This window comes from Neovison vison, chromosome 11 (assembly GCF_020171115.1).
Source record: "Neovison vison isolate M4711 chromosome 11, ASM_NN_V1, whole genome shotgun sequence".
Taxonomy (NCBI): Eukaryota; Metazoa; Chordata; class Mammalia; order Carnivora; family Mustelidae; genus Neogale; species Neogale vison.
The window spans coordinates 7,362,066-7,381,740 of record NC_058101.1 but is presented as its reverse complement, the minus strand read 5'-3'; the positions used below and the strand labels follow the sequence as shown (position 1 = coordinate 7,381,740).

Below are 19,675 nucleotides of genomic sequence, written 5' to 3'. Positions count from 1 at the left end.
GGGCACCTGGGTGGCTCAGTGGGTTTTACTCATGACCTCAGTGGCTCAGGTCATGATCTTGGGGTCCTGGGATCGAGCCCCGCATTGGGCTCTCTGCTCGGCGGGGAGCCTGCTTCCCTTTCTCTCTCTCTGCCTGCCTCTCTGCCTACTTGTGATCTCTATCTGTCAAATAAATAAATAAAATCTTTTTTTTTTAAAGATTTTATTTATTTATTTGTCAGAGAGAGAGAGAGCGAGCACAGGCAGACAGAGAGGCAGTAGAGGCAGAGGGAGAAGCAGGCTCCCTGCGGAGCAAGGAGCCCGATGTGGGACTTGATCCCAGGACACTGGGATCATGACCTGAGCTGAAGGCAGCTGCTTAACCAACTGAGCCACCCAGGCGTCCCAATAAATAAAATCTTTAAAAAACAAATAAATAAAATCTACATTCAATTTAAGATTAGAAGTATACAAGGAATTTATTGAGACTCTCTAGTTCCTAAAAGTAAAATGTGTGATGGTAATTAATCTTCACACAACAGGAATTTGTTTAGTTTTTATTATCTTGCTCCAGAAATTGTTAGCAGGAGTTAAGGCAAACTGATAGCAGTCAATAAACCCGTTTCTCGGTATCTATGGGTAACTACCACTGTAATTTGTTACCCTCAACAATATTATTCCCTTGTAGAGCTCTACAAAAGCACTGAAGGAGTACTGGTAGAAAAAAGCACCCACACAGATTCAGAGGCAACATACGGGTGCAATCCAGGAAACAGAAATGCTTCAATAATGAGGACGGAGAAATAAATCCCAAAACAAAAGTTGTCCAGCACCAAGGAGAAGTGAGAAATCCTTAAGTGCAATGATACATATCCAAAGTTTATAACTAGTTAGGGTTGGCTCAGGAAATTTAAAAGTTTGCCAGTGTTCTTCATGTGAAAATGAATGAGATGACTGGTACTGAAGCAGCAGAAATGTAACTGTTCTGAAGAATTAAGAGAAATAATAGAAAAATGATTACATATGGAAGAACCAGTCTTTAACATACATGGAGCGGGTTGTCTTGGGGGAAAATGTCAAATAGATGATATATTAAAAAAAAAAATAAAAACAGGGGCGCCTGGGTGGCTCAGTGGGTTAAAGCCTCTGCCTTCAGTTCAGGTCATGATCTCAGGGTCCTGGGATCGAGTCCCGCATCAGACTCTCTGCTCCGTGGGGAACCTGCTTCCTCCTCTCTCTCTGCCTGCCTCTCTGCCTACTTGTGATCTCTGTCAAATAAATAAACAAAATTAAAAAATAAAAAATAAATAAAAATAAACATAAAAAAATAAAAACAATTCAAGGTGTAAAATATGGGTTATAACATTTGGGCGAATGCAGTGAAATACTATAAATTACCACAAAAGTTTTATAAAAGTCATAGCTAGGCTGCATAGGCGCATTTTTAATCTATAAAAAGTTGATGACTGTGCTGGAAAATGTCTATATAAACATATGTGTGATAATGGTACTAGAGCAATGAACAGTAAGAAAAAAATTAACAAACAAAATCATACAGATCCCACCAATAGACACGCCTAATCCTTAAAAGCGAACTTTTCCTAAGCTACTTTAATAAGGAAGTATGAGACCCAAGTTCTATCCAACCCAGAGAGGATTCCTGTACCTGATGGAATGCGACACTGGGCGTATGCAAGTCAATAGTGGCCAGAGAAGGAATTCGAGATTCTGAGAGATTCTTGTTCTCTTTCCTTATTAACCTGGAATTTCGAGCTAAATAAAAATAACCATAAACACAGTGAAAAGTTAGACATTTTTGTTAGTTTTTCCACACTCTGTATCTGTCCCTCAGTATGTACTCTGTGTACATATTTACTTACATAAATCTGTACATTTTACATAAATATGTAAAGTTACATTTTTTATTTTTAATATTTTGTTAGTTTATTTAACATATAGTTTTAATAATGTATACAAAAAAGGCTGCAAAAGTAAGAGCCTTATAAACAAACCTATGCCTTCCAAGGCTCTTAGTTCAGGGAGATGACTGTAGTTTAGTTCAGGCAGACGGACATCTGTCTTGGAGTAGTCCCTTCTTTTCTTATTTGCCTGAAGTAGGCTCTTTTCACTGGCGACCTAATATCAGAATCATTAACACAAGTGAATTAGCTTCCAGGTAAGCCTGGCTTGCCCCTTTTGTAACTAATATATTGACATCCTAAACTTTAGGAATTTAAGAATAACAAAAAATTTCAGAAGTCCTGCAATGAGCTTTTGAGTTTTTTTATTTGGATGTTTCTGCTCGTTCTTCGATTAAAGTAAGTACTAAGGTCTTGGTTCAAATCAGTTATAAAATAAATATTTAGTTCAAAAAAAACTGTAAGTACAAAAAAAATGAGTTCAGACTACTAGATATACATATTCAAAGAGTGACAAATAAAATATATGAGATGTTTATAATAATACGCTATTCACATCTCAGAATTAGAGCAAGAGGCAGGGAGGCGGATATGGGTTCTAAACCCAGATGTTGAAGAAAGCTTAGGCTTAACTCTGCCTCAATTAATTTTCATCATGAAAAGACTCAAGTGTGTCTTCTCCCCACTAATCTCTACCTCCTCTCTTAACTGCCTCTTAAAAATAAGGATAAACAGAAATAAGATCTAAAATTAACACCCAGCCCTGATTACGCAACGCCCGAAACAAGGCGCTATCAATTCCAGCAACAAGGGATTGAGCCAGCTACTCTGAAAAGTCCCGCTGATCAAAGTAATCTTCCAAAGCAGACCAAGAATGTAAAACACAAAAATATCTACAAAGAAATCAGAAGGCTGTGAAAAAGAGAAGTACTATGGTTATAGAAATCATGGGCCAAGAATAATGAAAAGAAAAGCAGATGTAATGCCAAATCATGAGAGATATGAAAAGAAGGTTATATTTTTCAGCCTGAAGATAATGAGAAGGGCAGAAGAGGGAAATCTGGGAGAAAAACACTCCTTTGGGAAATCCGCATCTCCCATTACCTGGCAGAAAAATTCACTCACATTCCTTAAGCATCTTCTATGTACTAGAGTAGATAAGGGTAGTGGGGTAGAGCTGTAAGGAAACAAACAAAGCACATATTCCTGCCTTGGAAACTTACATACTAGTTGGGAGAGACAGACGATAAAGAGAGATATAAATGCATATAGAGATCTCTCTCTATATATATAGATAGATAGATAAAGATATAGATAAATGCATATAGAGGCTGTTAGGTGTATGCAATGGAAAAAAATTTAAGCAAGGAGAGAGGATAGAGAGCAATGGGCGACAAGGGATATTAGGGAAGCTCTCACAATGAGGCTTCATGTAAGCCAAGGAGGAGAAAAGGCTAATTCTTTGGGTTATCTGGGGAATGTTCTAAAGCAGAGGAAATAACAATGTTCTAAAGCAAAGGAAATAACAAGCTCCCAAATGTAGAAGCAGGTCTGGTCATTTTCAAGAAATACAAGGAAATCAGTAGGTTGTAGTAGTTTGATCAAGAATGAGAATAGCCCGGGGCACCTGGGTGGCTCAGTGGGTTCAGCCTCTGCCTCGGCTCAGGTCATGGTCTCAGGGTCATGGGATAGAGCCCCGAATCAGGCTCTCTGCTCAGCGGGGAGCCTGCTTCCTCCTCTCTCCTTGCCTGCCTCTCTGCCTACTTGTGATCTCTGTATGTCAAATAAATAAATAAAATCTTTTTTTTTTTAAAGGGGGGGGGTTAAAAAAAAAAAAATGAGAATAGCCCGGGTAGAATACAGGGATTCGGAAGTAGGTCAATCAGGGATTTGCAGGCCCCATCAAGGACTTTGGTCTTTACTTAGAGATGACAATGGAGGGTTTTGAGTGGAAGAATAATGATGATTTAAGTTAATTTTAAAAAGAGGCATGCTAGGGGCGCCTGGGTGGCTCAGTGGGTTAAAGCCTCTGCCTTCGGCTCCGGTCATGATCCCAGGGTCCTGGGATCGAGCCCCATATCGGGCTCTCTGCTCAGCAAGGAACCTGCTTTCCTCTCTCTCTCTCTGCCTGCCTCTCTGCCTTGTGATCTCTGTCTGTCAAATAAATAAATAAAATCTTTAAAAAAAAAAAAAAAAGAGGCATGCTAGCAGTTATGTTGAGCATAATAACCCTCCTATGAATCTTCAGAAGACCTGTGAACCTTGGGCATGCTTCCACTATTATAATCCGACACTGTTTGAATTCATTGATCCTATACTAGACCATGAACTCCTCGAAGAGAGGGATTTGATTTCTTCATCTCCAGCGTCTCATACAGGATACATAATCAATAAATATTTATAAACAAATCAACAGAATACTTTCACCAAAAATCTGGCATGAGTGAGGTACCACGATTTATCTAATCACCTACTCTATAAAAGAACTGATCACCAAGTATTAAGAAAATTTACTATTACCAAAAATATTAAAGCAGATGTCATTTAAACAATATCTTATATTTAAACTTCTAGACTTGCAAAACTTACTTAAACTTTAACAGTTTCACATTGTTTATTATGACAGGTTGGGATGATATACATATAACTAAGGTTCCACTTTACAATATGTCTCCAAATAAAAGTCTCAGTTTTTCACTACTATATTTAACACGAGTGGAAGTCTGGAAATGACTAATACTTGCTCTTCTATCACTGGGAATAGTTCACTTACGGATGTGGTCACATTAATATTATAAATGCCTGATGGAGAATGTTTATTTGGTTTAACAAATGGGATACAATACTTCTTGGTTTTTTCATCCACTCTGTAACAACAACAAAAAATTTAAGTTAGAACCAGCGATAATTATTTTTCAAGCACAAAACCACAAAATCAAGCGACCTGCAGTTTAATCAGCATTTAATGCCTGTTCTTAAATACACAATGAACACAGATCTGGTGAAACGTTCAGTCCTTTGCCACTACCTTCACGACCCCCACCTACCTCCCAACTCCAACTAAATGAACTACTTTCCTTCCAGCAAAATTTCCAAAGTGAGCATCTTTGGACCACCAAATGCCCACAGCCATTCCATGTAGGTAAACCCTTAAAACCAATTATTTCCTTTATTATGATAATCTCCTTTCACATTTTTAGACTAAATAGTTGTAGACCATCTTCACCTTAAATAATACAATCCTTCTTTCTTATTACTCAGGTGAATTTTTTTTGTTTGTTTTTTATCAAATGTTAGTAAGTTTCATCACGTAGGCCAAAAAGGCTTTTGAAACAGAACCTGACAGGAATGAAGAAGACCCAGAAGCCTGGAAGTAATCCAATGTGGCTGAATGGACAAACACTTGCAATTCGTAAACACACCTTTAAATGACACTTTGTTCTTATTTTCCTAATTCATACCTGTAACTCTGAACTCCCGGGATAGTCACCATTCCAGAATTAATACCGGGAGCCACTGCAGAAGGATTGTGGGCAATGGGAGGGATCGCCACACCTGGATTTCTAGCGTGATCCCCGCCGCCGTTGCTGCAATCTCGGAGACTGGTTGAAGGCACGGTTCTGACGTGGCTCGTCCCATTGTCGGGGAGACAGCTGACATTGGAAGTTCGACTGACTTTTTCAACTTTTTCTCCATCCATTTTTGACCCTTTTATTTTAAATACTTTAGAATCTTTAATTTTGGGATCAGCATTGGTATCCTGACCATTAAAAAAATGGTAATAACATTAATGATCTGAAGAGATTGAAAAAGCACCTCTTCTTATAAAGAATTTGTCAACGAAAGCAGAATTCCATAAATATCACCTTACTGTACCCCTGTTTTCTTCATTCTATCTATGGAATTAAAATTAAATCCAAGATTCTTGGTCAGACATTTATTTTGAATAAAAATGCAACTCACGGGCTACCTGGCTAGCTCAGTCAGTAGAGCATGCAACTCCTGATCTTAGGGTTGTAAGTTCGAGCCCCATGTTAGGTGCAGAAATTACTTAAAAATTAAAAAAGAAAAAACCTCAAAAAAAAAAAAAAAGAAGAAATGCAGTTCACACTAACTCTGAGATAAATATATACATATATATAATTAACATGACACATACATATATTAAATTTATATATATATTTTAGTAGAAAACAATGTGAAAGAGGAATTAAGTATGCTCCTTTTTGCTCTTATAAATCTAAAGTACAAAAATTGAAATACAAAATTGAGAATTCCCTTCAGTTCACTTGAGAAAATGGGAGTGGGTTGGCAGTAGACGTGAATTACCTCACCAAGAACAGATTCTGGATAACCTACTTACAAAAATAAACTTTAAATAAATATCCAAATCTCAATTTTAAAATGCTCTATGCAAAATTTTTTATATGATACTTTTCACTCCTATCACTTAAGGGAAAAAATGGTATGTGCACACGTTTGCATCCTTGTGACTATATGTGAGTACATGTGTCTAAATGCTCTAAATGTGTCTAAGTACATGTGGGTAAATGTGGTTTCCTGACAAGACCTATTGCACAGTCTGATATACAGTAGGCACTCAATACATGATATGTTAAGAGAATTTTTTAAAAGGTAATGTCCAAAGAGAAGATAACATTTTTTTATAACTAATCTAAAAGTTAACGTGTTCAGCACCAGAAAATGTTTTTTAATCTTCATTTTTTAACTCCAAAAATTTAAAGATAAATTAAATCTAAAACTTAACATTGGAGCACCTGGGTGGCTCAGTCGGTTAAGCATCTGCCTTTGGCTCAGGTCATGATCCCAGGGTCTTAATATCAAGTCCCTCATTGGGCTGCCTGCTCGGTGGGGAGCCTGCTTCGCCCTCTCTCCTCCCAAACCCCCCCCATCTTGTGCATTCTCTCTCTCTGTCTCTCACATACAAAAATAAATAAATAATCTTAAAAAAAAAAAAAACTTAATGCACATTAACACATGGTGATTTACCTGTACCACAAGTGTTTTTCTCTCTTCACCTAAGGAATCATCTTTTTCCTTTTCCTTCTTTCTGCTCTGAGATTTTTTAGATAAAGAAATATTTCTGGCATCTTTCTGTACTTTTAACTGTAGCTCTTGAGAAAATCTACATAAAAATACATTTGGCAATTCAATAAAATTGTGTAAGACAGACAAATCTAGAAAAAAATTCACTTTCAAGATATTTATTTTTAAAAATTGAGTATTAAAGAGCACCTGGGTGGCCCGGTCAGTTAAGTATCTGCTTTCTGCTAAGGTCATGATCCTGGAGTCCCAGGGTGGAGCCCCATGTCTAGCCCCCTGCTCAGCGGGAGGTTTTCTTCCTCTCCCCCTGCCCCACCCCCTGCTCCTTCGCTTGCTCTCACTCTCTCACTCTCTCTTTCAAATAAATAAATAAAATCTTTTTTAAAAATTGAGAATTAAACTAGACTATAGGGGCGCCTAGGTGGCTCAGTCAGTTAAAGCATCTGCCTTCGGCTCAGCTCATGAACCCAGGGGCCTGGGATGGGGCCCCGCACTGGGTTCCCTGCTCAGCGGGGAGTCTGTTCTCCCTCTCTCCCCTGCGTGTGCGCTTTCTCAAATAAATAAATAAAATCTTTAAAAATTAAAAGAAAAGAAGAGGAACGGTGTGATTATTGGAAATACAAACTCAACTAGCCACCCCTTTCAGGGAACGTTTTTAGTTGAAGAAAGACTGACAGAAAACTACTACCGCTATTCAGACTTGGTGTATCCTGCAGACATTTTTTTAAAAATTTTTTTAAAGATTTTTATTTATTTATTTGATAGACAGAGGGAGATCACAAGTAGGCAGAGAGGCAAGCAGAGAAAGAGGGGAAAGCAGGCTCCCCGCTAAGCAGAGAGCCCGATGTGGGGCTCGATCCCAGGACCCTGAGATCATGACCCGAGCCGAAGGCAGAGGCTTAAACCACTGAGCCACCCAGGCGCCCCAGACATTTTTTTTTAAATGAACAAAAGAAAACAACAGATATTTGTGTTAATGATAAAATTCTAATTTTTAAGAAAATTAGAATTATGTTAAATTTGTGTCCACTACTGTGCCCATAACAGAGTCCCAATACTTAAAAAAAAAGACTTTCCTGATGATAAGAATGTGGCTTTTTGATACCATATAATGAAATACGTTATCATTTTAAAGAGCTACATTATTTAACAAAACAGTATTTTCCAAATGACTCATAATGATGTTACAAAAGCATGCATGGGTAACAAAGATCTACTCAAAGTGCAAGATAGACAAATGGATTTTAATGTAATAGGATAAGAAAAGTTCACTGATATGTTCCAGACTCCATAATACAACCAGCCTTTAAGAAACTACCACTGTCAAGTTTTGATATAGTATCAGAGTTTGGGGTATGGAATCAATAAAGAATACAATTATCTAAAAGGGTTATTAAAGGGGCGCCTGAGTAGCTCAGTGGGTTAAATTAAAGCCTCTGCCTTCGGCTCAGGTTATGATCCCAGAGTCCTGGGATCGAGCCCCACATCGGGATCTCTGCTCAGCAGGGAGCCTGCTTCTCCCTCTCTCTCTGCCTGCCTCTCTGCCTACTTGTGATCTGTCTGTCAAATAAATAAATAAAATCTTAAAAAAAATAAATAAAAGGGCTATTAAAATACTCTTCCATTTCACAACTATACATCTGGTGAGGCCAAAGTATCTTCATATATCTCAATCAAATCAACGTATCACAACTAGTTGAATGCGAATGCAAATATGAGAACCAGGGTATCTTTCATTAAGCTCAAGATTAAATAGATTTGCAAAAATATAAAGCACTGTCATTGCCACCCATCTCACTATTTTTGGTTTCATCAACTGCATTGATGCCTGCAGCTGGGACAGCACAAAAGACCATGCCAACGGGTCTGGTGCACCCAAGTTTGGCCCAGCAAGGTCCCAGCACAGCAGTGGCAACAGCGTCATAGGACTGGGTGTGGTGTGAGGTCAGCGGCAACAGGAGATGGCACGTCTGCAGTGCATTAGCTCTCAAGATGAAAGCATCACACAGCTGGTAGCAACATACAAATCAGTAACCTGAGTGGTAGATGTCACCCGCAGAAGCCAGAAAGAAAAGCGTCAAGTGACTGTTCCATGAAAACCAAGATCCTTAACTTAGTGAATTCAGGGGACCATTCCTAGGAACTGCATAATTGCTAAGGGTGAGTAGTGGTAAGGTGGTAGATATTTGAGATCCTATAAAAGCAGGTGGCTAAAGAAATAAGAGAATACCCTAACTTTAACTCTAGGTTGGGGTACCCCAGAAAACATGAGTCAGTACTATACCTCTCGGCAAATCCATCCTTATGAAAGAAATCATGATGGAGGAGTTCAGCACAGAAGGGTCTTTTGTCTGGGTCAATATGTAAGCATTTCTGGAAAAACAAGGAATATACACAGCTCATATCAATGAAAAACTGCCTACACTTAGATTCCTAAATATAGAAAAATAGAAAACTGGGGTATCTGGGTAGCTCAGTCATTAAGCATATGCCTTCAGCTCAGGTCATGATCCCAGAGGTCTTGGAATCTAGGCCTGCATCAGGCTCCCTGCTTAGTGGGGAGTCTGCTTCTCCCTCTCCCTCTGCATCTCCTGTCCCCCTCCCCCACTTTTGCTCCCTCTCTCTCTCAAATAAATAAAATCTTTGAAAGAAAATAAGAAAGAAAAATAGAAAATTGCAATTTATAGTCAGCAAATTTTAAAAGCATATAATAAGTGATAAAGAATAAAGAACAAATCTAGATAATGACCACCAATGGTTGCTAAATCACAAAAAGAAAGACTACCAGACATTTTATGTCTCTAGATGGAAACATACAAACTTCTGATGTAGTCTTGTAAAAGTCAATCTGATTCTGATCAAGCTCTAGTTCTATTATGAGTTTATGAGAAATACAGCAAACAGAGGACGATATTAAACTATATTCTGTATAAAATTCTAACGGTCAGGACACCTGGGTGGCTCAGTGGGTTAAGCCTCTGCCTTCAGCTCAGGTCATGATCTCAGGGTCCTGGGATCGAGCCCCACATCGGGTTCTCTGCTCAGCGGGGAGCCTGCTTCCCCCTCTCTCTTTCTCTACCTGCTTCTCAATGGGTTAAGCCTCTGTCTTTGGCTCAGGTCATGATCTCAGGGTCCTGGGATTGAGCCTCTCATCGAGCTCTCTGCTCGTCGGGGAGCCTGCTTACCCCTCTGTCTCTGCCTGCCTCTATCTATTTGTGCTCTGTCTGTCGTATAAATAAATAAAATCTTTAAAAAAAAAATTCTAAGGGTCAAACAACCTACTTTCTTTATCAAATAAGTGGCAAGATTTAAATAAAAAAGAAAGGCATGAATATGAGCTTCTAAATTAAGATATATCAACGAATTGTGATCTACAGACATCATGTAGACTCAAATTCAAACTAGAAAAATAAAAAAAAATTAAAAATTAAAAAAAAACACCCAAACTATAAAAAGAAATTATGAGAAAATCAATGAAACTTTGAGCATTGGCAAGATGTTTTATAATACTGGGGAATTATCATGAATTTTTAAAATCTAAAGCCCTTGCAGAATGGAAAGGAAAGGGCCTGTTCTGTGTATATTATTGTGCTGGACACTTTATGCAGATTATTTTATTTTAATGCAGGTCTTGTTCTGATTTATTGGAACCACTTAATGCCAGAAAAACGGAAGGAACTCCATAAAGAGCTTTAAGCGAACAAGAAAAGTTCTACAAATAATTAAGGTATTTATAAGTGAAATAATATAGGATCTGGGATTTGGTTCAAAATACTACAGAAAACGAAGTTGAGGAAGGTGAAGATAGGTAAAAGATTGTCAAAAGACTGTTAATCGCTGCAGCTAGAGGGTAAGTACATGAAGGTTCATCGTATTCCTACATTCTTTCTACTTCCTTTACTATATCTGAAATTTTCCATAACAAAATGTTTAAAAGTTATATAATTCTATAGTAAGGGACATAAATTGAATAAAAGTATTACTTTAATTCCCTTTAAATATCTATAGACATCATAAAGTTGGTCTCAATAAAAAATACTTGAATCTGCTTTAAGATTATGCAGAAAAGTAGAAATTCTTCTAAAAACTTGTAATGATTTTATAAGCATACTAAACTTTTTTTAATGAGTTATTTAAAAAATTTAAGAAGCAAAAAAGCCTTGAGAAAATGTCACAGGATCCTGGTGTTTCAGATAAACTGTACTTACTTTATCAATCCTCCAGTACAGTCCTAATAAACAAGGATTTTTTGAGCTAGCAATTACAAAGGTCCAGTGAGAATTTCCCTAACATCTTTCTCAAAGACAAGGCAAGGGTGATGATCTTTTATTTTTAAGTTCACTTCATTGAGCTTCCCAGGGAAGGGGGCTTGGGAATACGACATATGGGCAAAAGCCTCTCTAACAAGGCAGCACAGGTCATGATCCTATGCCTTATATTTTAATATTTTGCTACTGCTTTACCTTTCTTTTTATTTCCTTATCCTACTTTTCTTCTCTTTAACATTTGTGTAGGCTTACATTTTAAGTGTTAAGCATATTGTTGTGAGGATGTTTTCACACTTACAACATGCTAGATAGCAACACTAAATGGTTTCTTAAGCAAGTTTTTCAGGTCTTTCTCTCTGAAAATCACCCTGCCAAATTATTTAAACTCTTTCTTTACATACAAAGATAAAAATCAGGGACGCCTGGGTGGCTTGGTCAGTTAAGCGTCTGCCTTCAGCTCAGGTCGTGATCCCAGGGTCCTGGGATCAAGTCCCATACCAGGCTTCCTGCTCAGATTTCCTCTCCCTCTGCTACTACTTCTGTTTGTGCTCTCACTTTCAAATAAACAAATAAAATCTCTTTTAAAAAAATTAAAATCAATAGAAGGGCACTTGGCTGGCTCAGTCAATGCAGCATGCGACTCTTCATCTGAGGGTTGTGAGTTCAAGCTCCAATATGGGCTTAGAGCTCACTGGCCAAAAAAAAAAAAAAAAAAGAGGCAGGGGTGCTGACCTCATGGCTGGTTCAGTTGGTAGAGCATGTTCTCCTGATCTCAGGGTCATGAGTTTGAGCCCCATGTCAGGGGTAGAATTTACTTGAAATAAATTAATTTAATTTAACTAAATCAATATTGAAATTGTTGACCTAAAAGATCAACTAGACAAGACAACCAAGTCTCTACGATATAAATTCACTGTAAGAAAGTGAACAGTACGATTACCTTTGCTAAATCTATCACAACTTCAGAGAGTTTGGGATAACGTCTTTCAAGAGGTTCTATTTCCTTGATTTCTGGCAACCTTACTCCAGCAAACACGGGATTTTTATAAAACAGCTCCTGATGTCTTGGAATGAGATTACCTGAAAGTGGGAACACACACATCTCTGTCATTACGCGTCATGGTAAAAAGAGCAAAGAAACAGGTAACGTGGAGTGGATAAGAGTAGAACACGGCTTTTGGACTTGGGGCGCTTTCAATACCCAAATCAACTGAAAACTGTGTTCTTATGGTGGTGGCACCTAGCAGTCTTCACAGTGGTGATGACACAAGTTAACTCAAGAAAATTAACATTCTTATCTCAACCTACTGATTTAGAAAACTCACAAGCCACTATATATAGAACTGAAATCATGAGGGAACAGAGAAAAAGCACAAGGACATTTTATAATTTTTTAGATATAAGTACCAACACTTCATTCCTAACAACAAAGCATGAAGTGCTGTCCAAAACAAGGAAATTTTATTAGTCATATGATCAGAATCTAATATAGATAAATCAGTTCCACCCTTTAAGTAGAATTCTAAATTCAGATTAAATTGTTCTAATTTTTTAAATTAAAACCGTTTTAAAATTTTAAAAATCTACTGATTTTATAACTGTGTCCAAGGTCTGATTTGAGCACTTTCATCATCTTCTTCCATTTTGATACCTAATCTAATATAAAATACGAAAATTCTGCTGTGAGAACCTAGTGTATTGTTTATTGAATTTCTACCTGGGAAACTTAAAGTCCAGTTGTTAAATAACTCAAGTATTTTCCCATTATCTCCATTTTCCAAGTTCCATCTCCCAACATAAAGCTGATATTTCAACAAATGTGAAAAGAATTTGATAGTCTAGCTTTAAAATTCTGTTCAAAGCACTAAGATTAAACTACCTAGGAAGTCTTTGTGTCTCTTAATTTGAAGGTGAGGATGACAGTATTAGTCATTACATTGACTGCTTGCTAACCCGAAGAAAATAAATGATCACTTGCATCCCCTACATGTGATATATTGAGTGCAAAAGTGCAAAGAAAATTCTGTCTTTGCTCTTTTATTTGTGGGGCATGCAAGAGGAGGGTAGAGGACAGCATGAATAAGACTGCATGCCAGATAAACCAAAGCCACACTGAGAATGAATTAATACAGATAGGGGAGATTTACCCATTGGCTCCCTCCTGCCACCTAAAACATGTATCATCTTGAATATACCAACAACTTGTAAAACGAGTATGAGCAAAAACATAAGGGAAAAGCCTTGAAAATTTAAAATGCAGAGGTATAATCTTACCTAAACACATCATAATATGATATAGCTGATCAATATCAGAATCTCCAGGAAAAAGGGGTTCCCCCATGAGCATTTCCGTTACCAGACAACCAATGGCCCATACATCAACAGCCCTGGAATAAAAGCAATGTGGTATAAAATCCGGCATCCCACTACATTCACTGTGACTGAATCTGTCCTACACATTACTATTTGGTATTCTTGGTATTGAGAATAGTAGTAGTAAGCTTCAAATTACTCATAAAAATACATTTCCCTATAAACTTAAAGTACTAATTCCCAATTTTACCCAAGTTAGATCTCCAGGAACTTCAGTTATTTGACTTAAGAGGGAAAAGGCTTCTGGAAAGTCAAAGTCGTTATTACGTGTACTTTATTCTGGAAGTAAGCCTTCTGGGTTTTCATTCAGAGCCTATTTGTTCTTGGTTTACACGTAACTGTAGCAAGGTTGATCATCTATCCCGCCATATCCTGAAAACAGCGTATCAGAGGTTGTTGGAGACACATTCAGTAACAACAAAGAGAACTGATAGCTAACTGGGGAAAAAATTTAAAAACCGTCTTAAAAATCAGTCACTAGAATTTAAAGAAGAATATGCTGGTGTCATTAGAATAGGGACGACTACCTTGAAATTTAATTTTTTTTAAGATTTTATTTATTTATTTGACAGAAAGTGCACAGGCAGGCAGAGCGACAGGCAGAGGGAGAGAGAGGAGCAGACTCTCCACTGAGCAGGGAGCCCAACAACACGCTCCCAAGACCCCAGGATCACGACCTGAGCCGAAGGCAGAGGCTTAGCCAACTGAGCCACCCAGGCGCCACTACCTTGAAATTTCTCCGGGTCATAGCTGAATTATAAAATGGTACAGGGGCGCCTGAGTGGCGCAGTCAGTTGGGCGTCCAACTCTTGATTTCAGCTCAGGTCCTAACCTTGGCTCAGGTCATGATCTCAGGGTTACGAGATCCAGCCCTGCATCGGACTCCCTGCTCTGCACAGAGTCTGCTTAAGACTCTTTCTCCCTCTGTCCCTCCCCCTTCTCTAAAGTAAATAACTTCTAAAAAATAAAATAAAATGGTATAAAAGCTACAGTATAAAAATAAAATGAGAACTCAGAGTAATCAAGAAAATATTAAATGATGTGTGCACTGAAAACACAGAAAGTACAGAAAACATTTTAGGAAGATTTCTACCCAAAGGAGTAAAAGTCACCATCCCTTCTAATCTGAAGAAGAACTCATTTATGCAGGTACTTCATGTTTCAGAAACATTTCACTCAATTATGATTCTACCCCCATCCTTGCCAACTCCAACGTGTCTCATTCCGACAGTGTCAGACTTACCCAATCAAAATGTATCTATTTCCAAGCCGCTGTACAAAACAGACCAGGTATTCACCTTTATTTCCTTACCTTTAAAATAAAGTATGTTTTCTCCAACTCATTGCACAAAAGACATTTAAAGGGGAAGCACCAAAAAGAACAAGTCACCTTATAAAGCTCCCTAAATGCAAAAATTCCTTTCATTGTTAGAGGGATCCTTTATTATATTAGAAACATATTCCATTTTATCAAGAAAAACAGTGTTAAATTGGCCCTCCCGGCTCCCCCACCCCCTAGCTGATGTCTTACTTGCCATACTTGACATCACCGACCAATAGCTCTGGAGCTCTGTACCATCGGGTCGCCACGTAATCAGTATAAACTTCCCCAGGGGCTGCCAATGTTCGCGCAAATCCAAAATCACATAATTTCACAACGCCAGACTGTGAGACTAATATATTCTCTGGCTTTATATCTCTGTGTATGATCTAAGACAAAAAACAGAATATGACACATATGGGCACATCGAGTTAAGCAAATGATTTTTTGAGCACCTGCCATGGGTACTGTACTGTTTTTATCCCTCTCAAGAATACAAATAAAAGCATATGAAATTGTTCCCAGCTTTAAAGTAACTGGGACCCGGCTAGGCAAGAAAGGACACTCACGCTTGAAATTTCACTTAAACAATCAAACATATTAGATGAAACATTTATTACTAGATACCAGATCGATTGTTCTATTAATGACTACTCTCAGGACTAACAGAGTAAGGCTATCATTGAAGACTAGAGTGGTCATGGAAAATTTTTATGAAAGGGGTCACTTCTAAGGTAGGTCTCTAATTCTATGTGCAACCTGGGTAAATATAGAAATGGAAGGACGATCTGAGTGAAGGAGAGTAAAAGAGTGAAGACCAGGGGCGCCTGGGTGTCTCAGGTGGTTGAACATCAGGCTTGATTTCGGTTCAGGTCATGATCTTAGGGTTGTGGGATCCAGCCCTATGTCACACTCCCCACTCAGGGGGGACTCTCCCTTTTCCTCTATCTCACCTTCCCTTTCTCTCTCTTTCTCAAATAAATAGGGGTGCCTGAGTGGCTCAGTCATTCAGTGGCTGCCGTTAGCTCAGGTCATGATCCCAGGGTCCTGGGATTGAGCCCCGCATCAGGCTCCCTGCTCAGCAGGAAGCCTGCTTCTCCCTCTCCCTCACCCACTCCCCCTGCTTGTGTTCTCTCTCTCACTGTCTCTGTGTGTCAAATAAAGAAAAAAAAAATCTTCAAAATCAATCAATCAATTTTTTTTTTTTTAAAGAAAAATGCTGAAGAAAAAAATAGATTAGGAAACTCCAGGGAAATGTTTTCCTAGAGTAAAGGTTATGTACTAGGGAGGAAGACTGCCTCAACTGCCAGCCTGGGAAGTCTGAGACTGTGCTGACTTCCCAGGGAAGGGGCGCCTGGGTGGCTCGGTTGTTGGGTTGTCTGCCTTCGGCTTGGGTGGTGGTCCCAGGGTCCTGGGATCAGCGTCGGGCTCTCTGATCAGTGAAGGGCTTGTTTCTCCCTCTTCTACTCCCCTGCTTGTGTTCCCTCTCTCACTGCCTCTCTCTCTGTCAAATAAATAAATAAAATCTTTAAAAAAAAAAAAAAAAAAGACTTCCCAGAGAAGTGGGAACCCATGTAAGTGACAACCAATAGGGTATTTAAAAATGCTGGCCATAAACAAACTAAATCAGAAAGAGGGACCAGAAGCCAGGAGAAGAGCAATGGGACAACTATAAGATGATAAGCGCCTAAACTAGGCTGGTGTCCAGAGAAATGGAATGGAAGAGATACAATTTAGAAATATTCTCAATTAGAATCAAGAGAATTTAGGAAGTAATCTTAAACATTTTACTTAAACCTGGGAATCTAAAATAATGGTGGCTCCATCAAAAAAAGTAAAGTCTAGAAAAACTTGGCTTCATGGAGTAATCAGTAGTTTAGTTTTAGCCATATGGGCTTTTAGGTGGATTGCTGAGCACCCAACTAGAGGCATTCACCAGGTAGTTAGAAAAGTAAAAAGGGGGGGCACCTGGGAGGCTCAGTGGGTTAAGCCGCTGCCTTCGGCTCAGGTCATGATCTCAGGGTCCTGGGATCGAGTCCCGAGTAGGGCTCTCTGCTCAGCAGGGAGCCTGCTTCCCTTCCTCTCTCTCTGCCTGCCTCTCTGCCTACTTGTGATCTCTCTCTGTCAAATAAATAAATAAAATCTTAAAAAAAAAAAAAAAAGAAAAGTGAAAAGGGTACAACAAGGTCAGTAGTTAGGATTTCTAAAGGAGAGACGATGAAGTAGAAAACAGGATGCTAGGAGACAATACTAAAAATTTTACAGCTAGGCAAAATAAACTATTAGGTCTCCTTCTCTAACATAAGTAAGCTTCAATTTGAAAATTTAGAAAAAATATTTATTTTTTAAAGGATTTTATTTAGGGGCGCCTGGATGGCTCAGTGGGTTAAGCCTCTGCCTTCTGCTCAGGTCATGATCTCAGGGTCCTGGGATTGAGCCCCACATTGGGCTCTCTGCTCAGCAGGGCACCTGCTTCCCCCTCTCTCTGCCTGCCTCTCTGCCTACTTGTGATCTCTGTCTGTCAAATAAATAAATAAAATCTTTTTTTTTTTTAAAGATTTTATTTATTTATTTTCTAGAGAGAAAGAGCAGGAGAGAGAGAGCAAGTGAGCAAGAGCACAAGCGGGAGAACAGCCGAGGGAGAAGGAGACACATGCTGCCTACTGAGCAGGGAGCTCTATGTGGGATTCAGTCCTAGGACTCTGGGATCATAACCCGAGCCAAAGGCAGCTGCTTAACCGACTGAGCCACCCAGTCATCCTTAAAAATATATTTATTTAAACTCTTTAAGAGGACAAAAGCAACCTGCTATTGCTGAGCATTTTGCATAAGCTACCAACTTCTCTTACATCCTAGACATTCGTGGTGAGGTCACAGGATCAGCCCCACAGCTACTACTAGCATTGTTATTTATCTACTCACACACACATTTAAAAATATGGCAGAATCAATGTGTTGAGTTATTTATTTTATACTATATTTGTAAGTGTCATTTCACCTAGAGGAGCTTTTATATGATTCTCAAAGGATATAAAATTAGGAGCGCCTGGGTGGCTCAGTCATTAAGCATCTGCCTTCCGCTCAGGCCATGATCCCAGGATCCTGTGATGGAGCCCAGCGTCAGGCTCCCTGCTTGGCCGGAAGCCTGCTTCTCCCCCACCCCCTGCTTGTGTTCCCTCTCTTGCTGTTTCTCTCTCTCTGTCAAATAAATAAATAAAATCTTTTTTTAAAATGGATATAAAATTACTATGATAGACTATAAGGTAAGAGCAGGGATTTTCATACTTTACAACTAGGATAGAGAATTTGAACTTAAAATTTGTACATTTCACCCAGCAAATGTTACCTAGGGGAAAGAAAAAAAAATAGCAAAACTCTAGTTTAATATTCATACCTCAAGTATTCAAAGTTGAAGTGTACTGATATCTTTAACTTACTTTCAAATGCATAAATAAATAAGACAGGTTAATGGGTAAATGGATGACTAATGCAAATATGGCAGAATGTTAACAAGTATAGAATCCTTGTGGTAATTATATGGGTGTTCACATACATGCTTTCAACTTTCAGTATAGCCTAAAATTTTTATAGTAAAATGTTGGGGGAAAGACTCCATGTTTTTATGAAACATGAAAATTGGCAATATCAAAGTAACATGTTCATTTCAATTACTTTATTGGTCCAAACTTCAGGCTAGGCAAGTATCTCATGAAGTGATGATATCTGGTAAGTTAACCATTGGCAAAGTAATTATTTAAACTAAATACTTACATTGTGACTGTGACAAAATCCAATTCCATTAATAATCTGAAACAAATACTTTTGAACCAGTTGGTAGTCTAGACCATTAGGAAAGAGCTCCAAGTCATCAAGAACTGTATGGTCAACAAATTCAAAGACCAGGTACCATCGTTTTTTTTTCTTACACACTTCCAACAAATTCACCAGATTTTCATGCCTCAGTTGCTGTTGTAAAAAAAAAAAAATGCAAAATTGTTTTTACAACATTGAATTATTTAGCAGTCACTAAAATCTTCACGTAAGAAAAACATATAAATAAAATTTACAAACAGTATAAATTGTTAAAAGCATATTCTGGTTTTTTACTTATAGTCAAAAGACCATACTTTCCCATTCTCCTCTCAAGGAATACAATTAAACTGTTGAGAAAAAAAATGTAGCTTTGTCTTTGATGAAACTAAGCAGGATCTATGACCCCTATCCACAACAAACAAGGTGGCACTGCCAAATGTAGTCAAGATCAAACAGAAGTTTAGAAGATACCAAGAGATTGCCTGTAGCTAACAAGCTGGGGAGAGCACAGTAATCCAAAATTGGTGACATACCCTGAAAAGGGAAAAACAAAACAAAACAAAACAAAACAAAAACAACTCTTTCTTTGATAAAATAGGAACAAGATTCACGGGCTGTCAGTGAAAGCAACCCTAGAACTGAATGGTACCAAAGAGCAGCAAGGAAGGGAGGCCTGAATAATCACACAAAAACTCATTTGCTGGAAGCAAATCTCTTGGTGAGGCCAAATGGAAGGCAAAACAACTCATTATGAACAAACCAGAAAATGCAAGTATAACAGAAGTCAATCTCACAAACCAGGATTGCATTGTAAGGAACATCATTGGGAACCATGGTGGATTCCTGCTAGCCTAGAACAAGATCACAGCTTCTCCCCCAAATGAAATAGTCCAGGAAGGGCTCACTTTGTTACAAAATAAGAAACAATAAAAAAGAAA

General features: G+C 38.4%; 1 protein-coding gene across 3 annotated transcripts in view; it reads right to left on the bottom strand.

Moving 5' to 3' along the window:
* Positions 1-19,675, bottom strand: part of CDKL2 (cyclin dependent kinase like 2) — a 54,900-nt gene that overhangs the window by 8,073 nt on the left and 27,152 nt on the right. For all 3 annotated transcript variants that reach the window (XM_044224028.1, XM_044224027.1, XM_044224029.1), the window contains exons 3-12: positions 18,696-18,890; positions 15,135-15,313; positions 13,505-13,617; positions 12,171-12,310; positions 9,247-9,335; positions 6,909-7,044; positions 5,360-5,658; positions 4,672-4,765; positions 1,992-2,115; positions 1,646-1,752 (exon numbers count right to left, since the gene is read on the bottom strand). In XM_044224028.1, the coding sequence (XP_044079963.1) occupies positions 1,646-1,752; positions 1,992-2,115; positions 4,672-4,765; positions 5,360-5,658; positions 6,909-7,044; positions 9,247-9,335; positions 12,171-12,310; positions 13,505-13,617; positions 15,135-15,313; positions 18,696-18,890 (1,476 nt within the window). The remainder of the gene's footprint in view (positions 1-1,645; positions 1,753-1,991; positions 2,116-4,671; positions 4,766-5,359; positions 5,659-6,908; positions 7,045-9,246; positions 9,336-12,170; positions 12,311-13,504; positions 13,618-15,134; positions 15,314-18,695; positions 18,891-19,675) is intronic.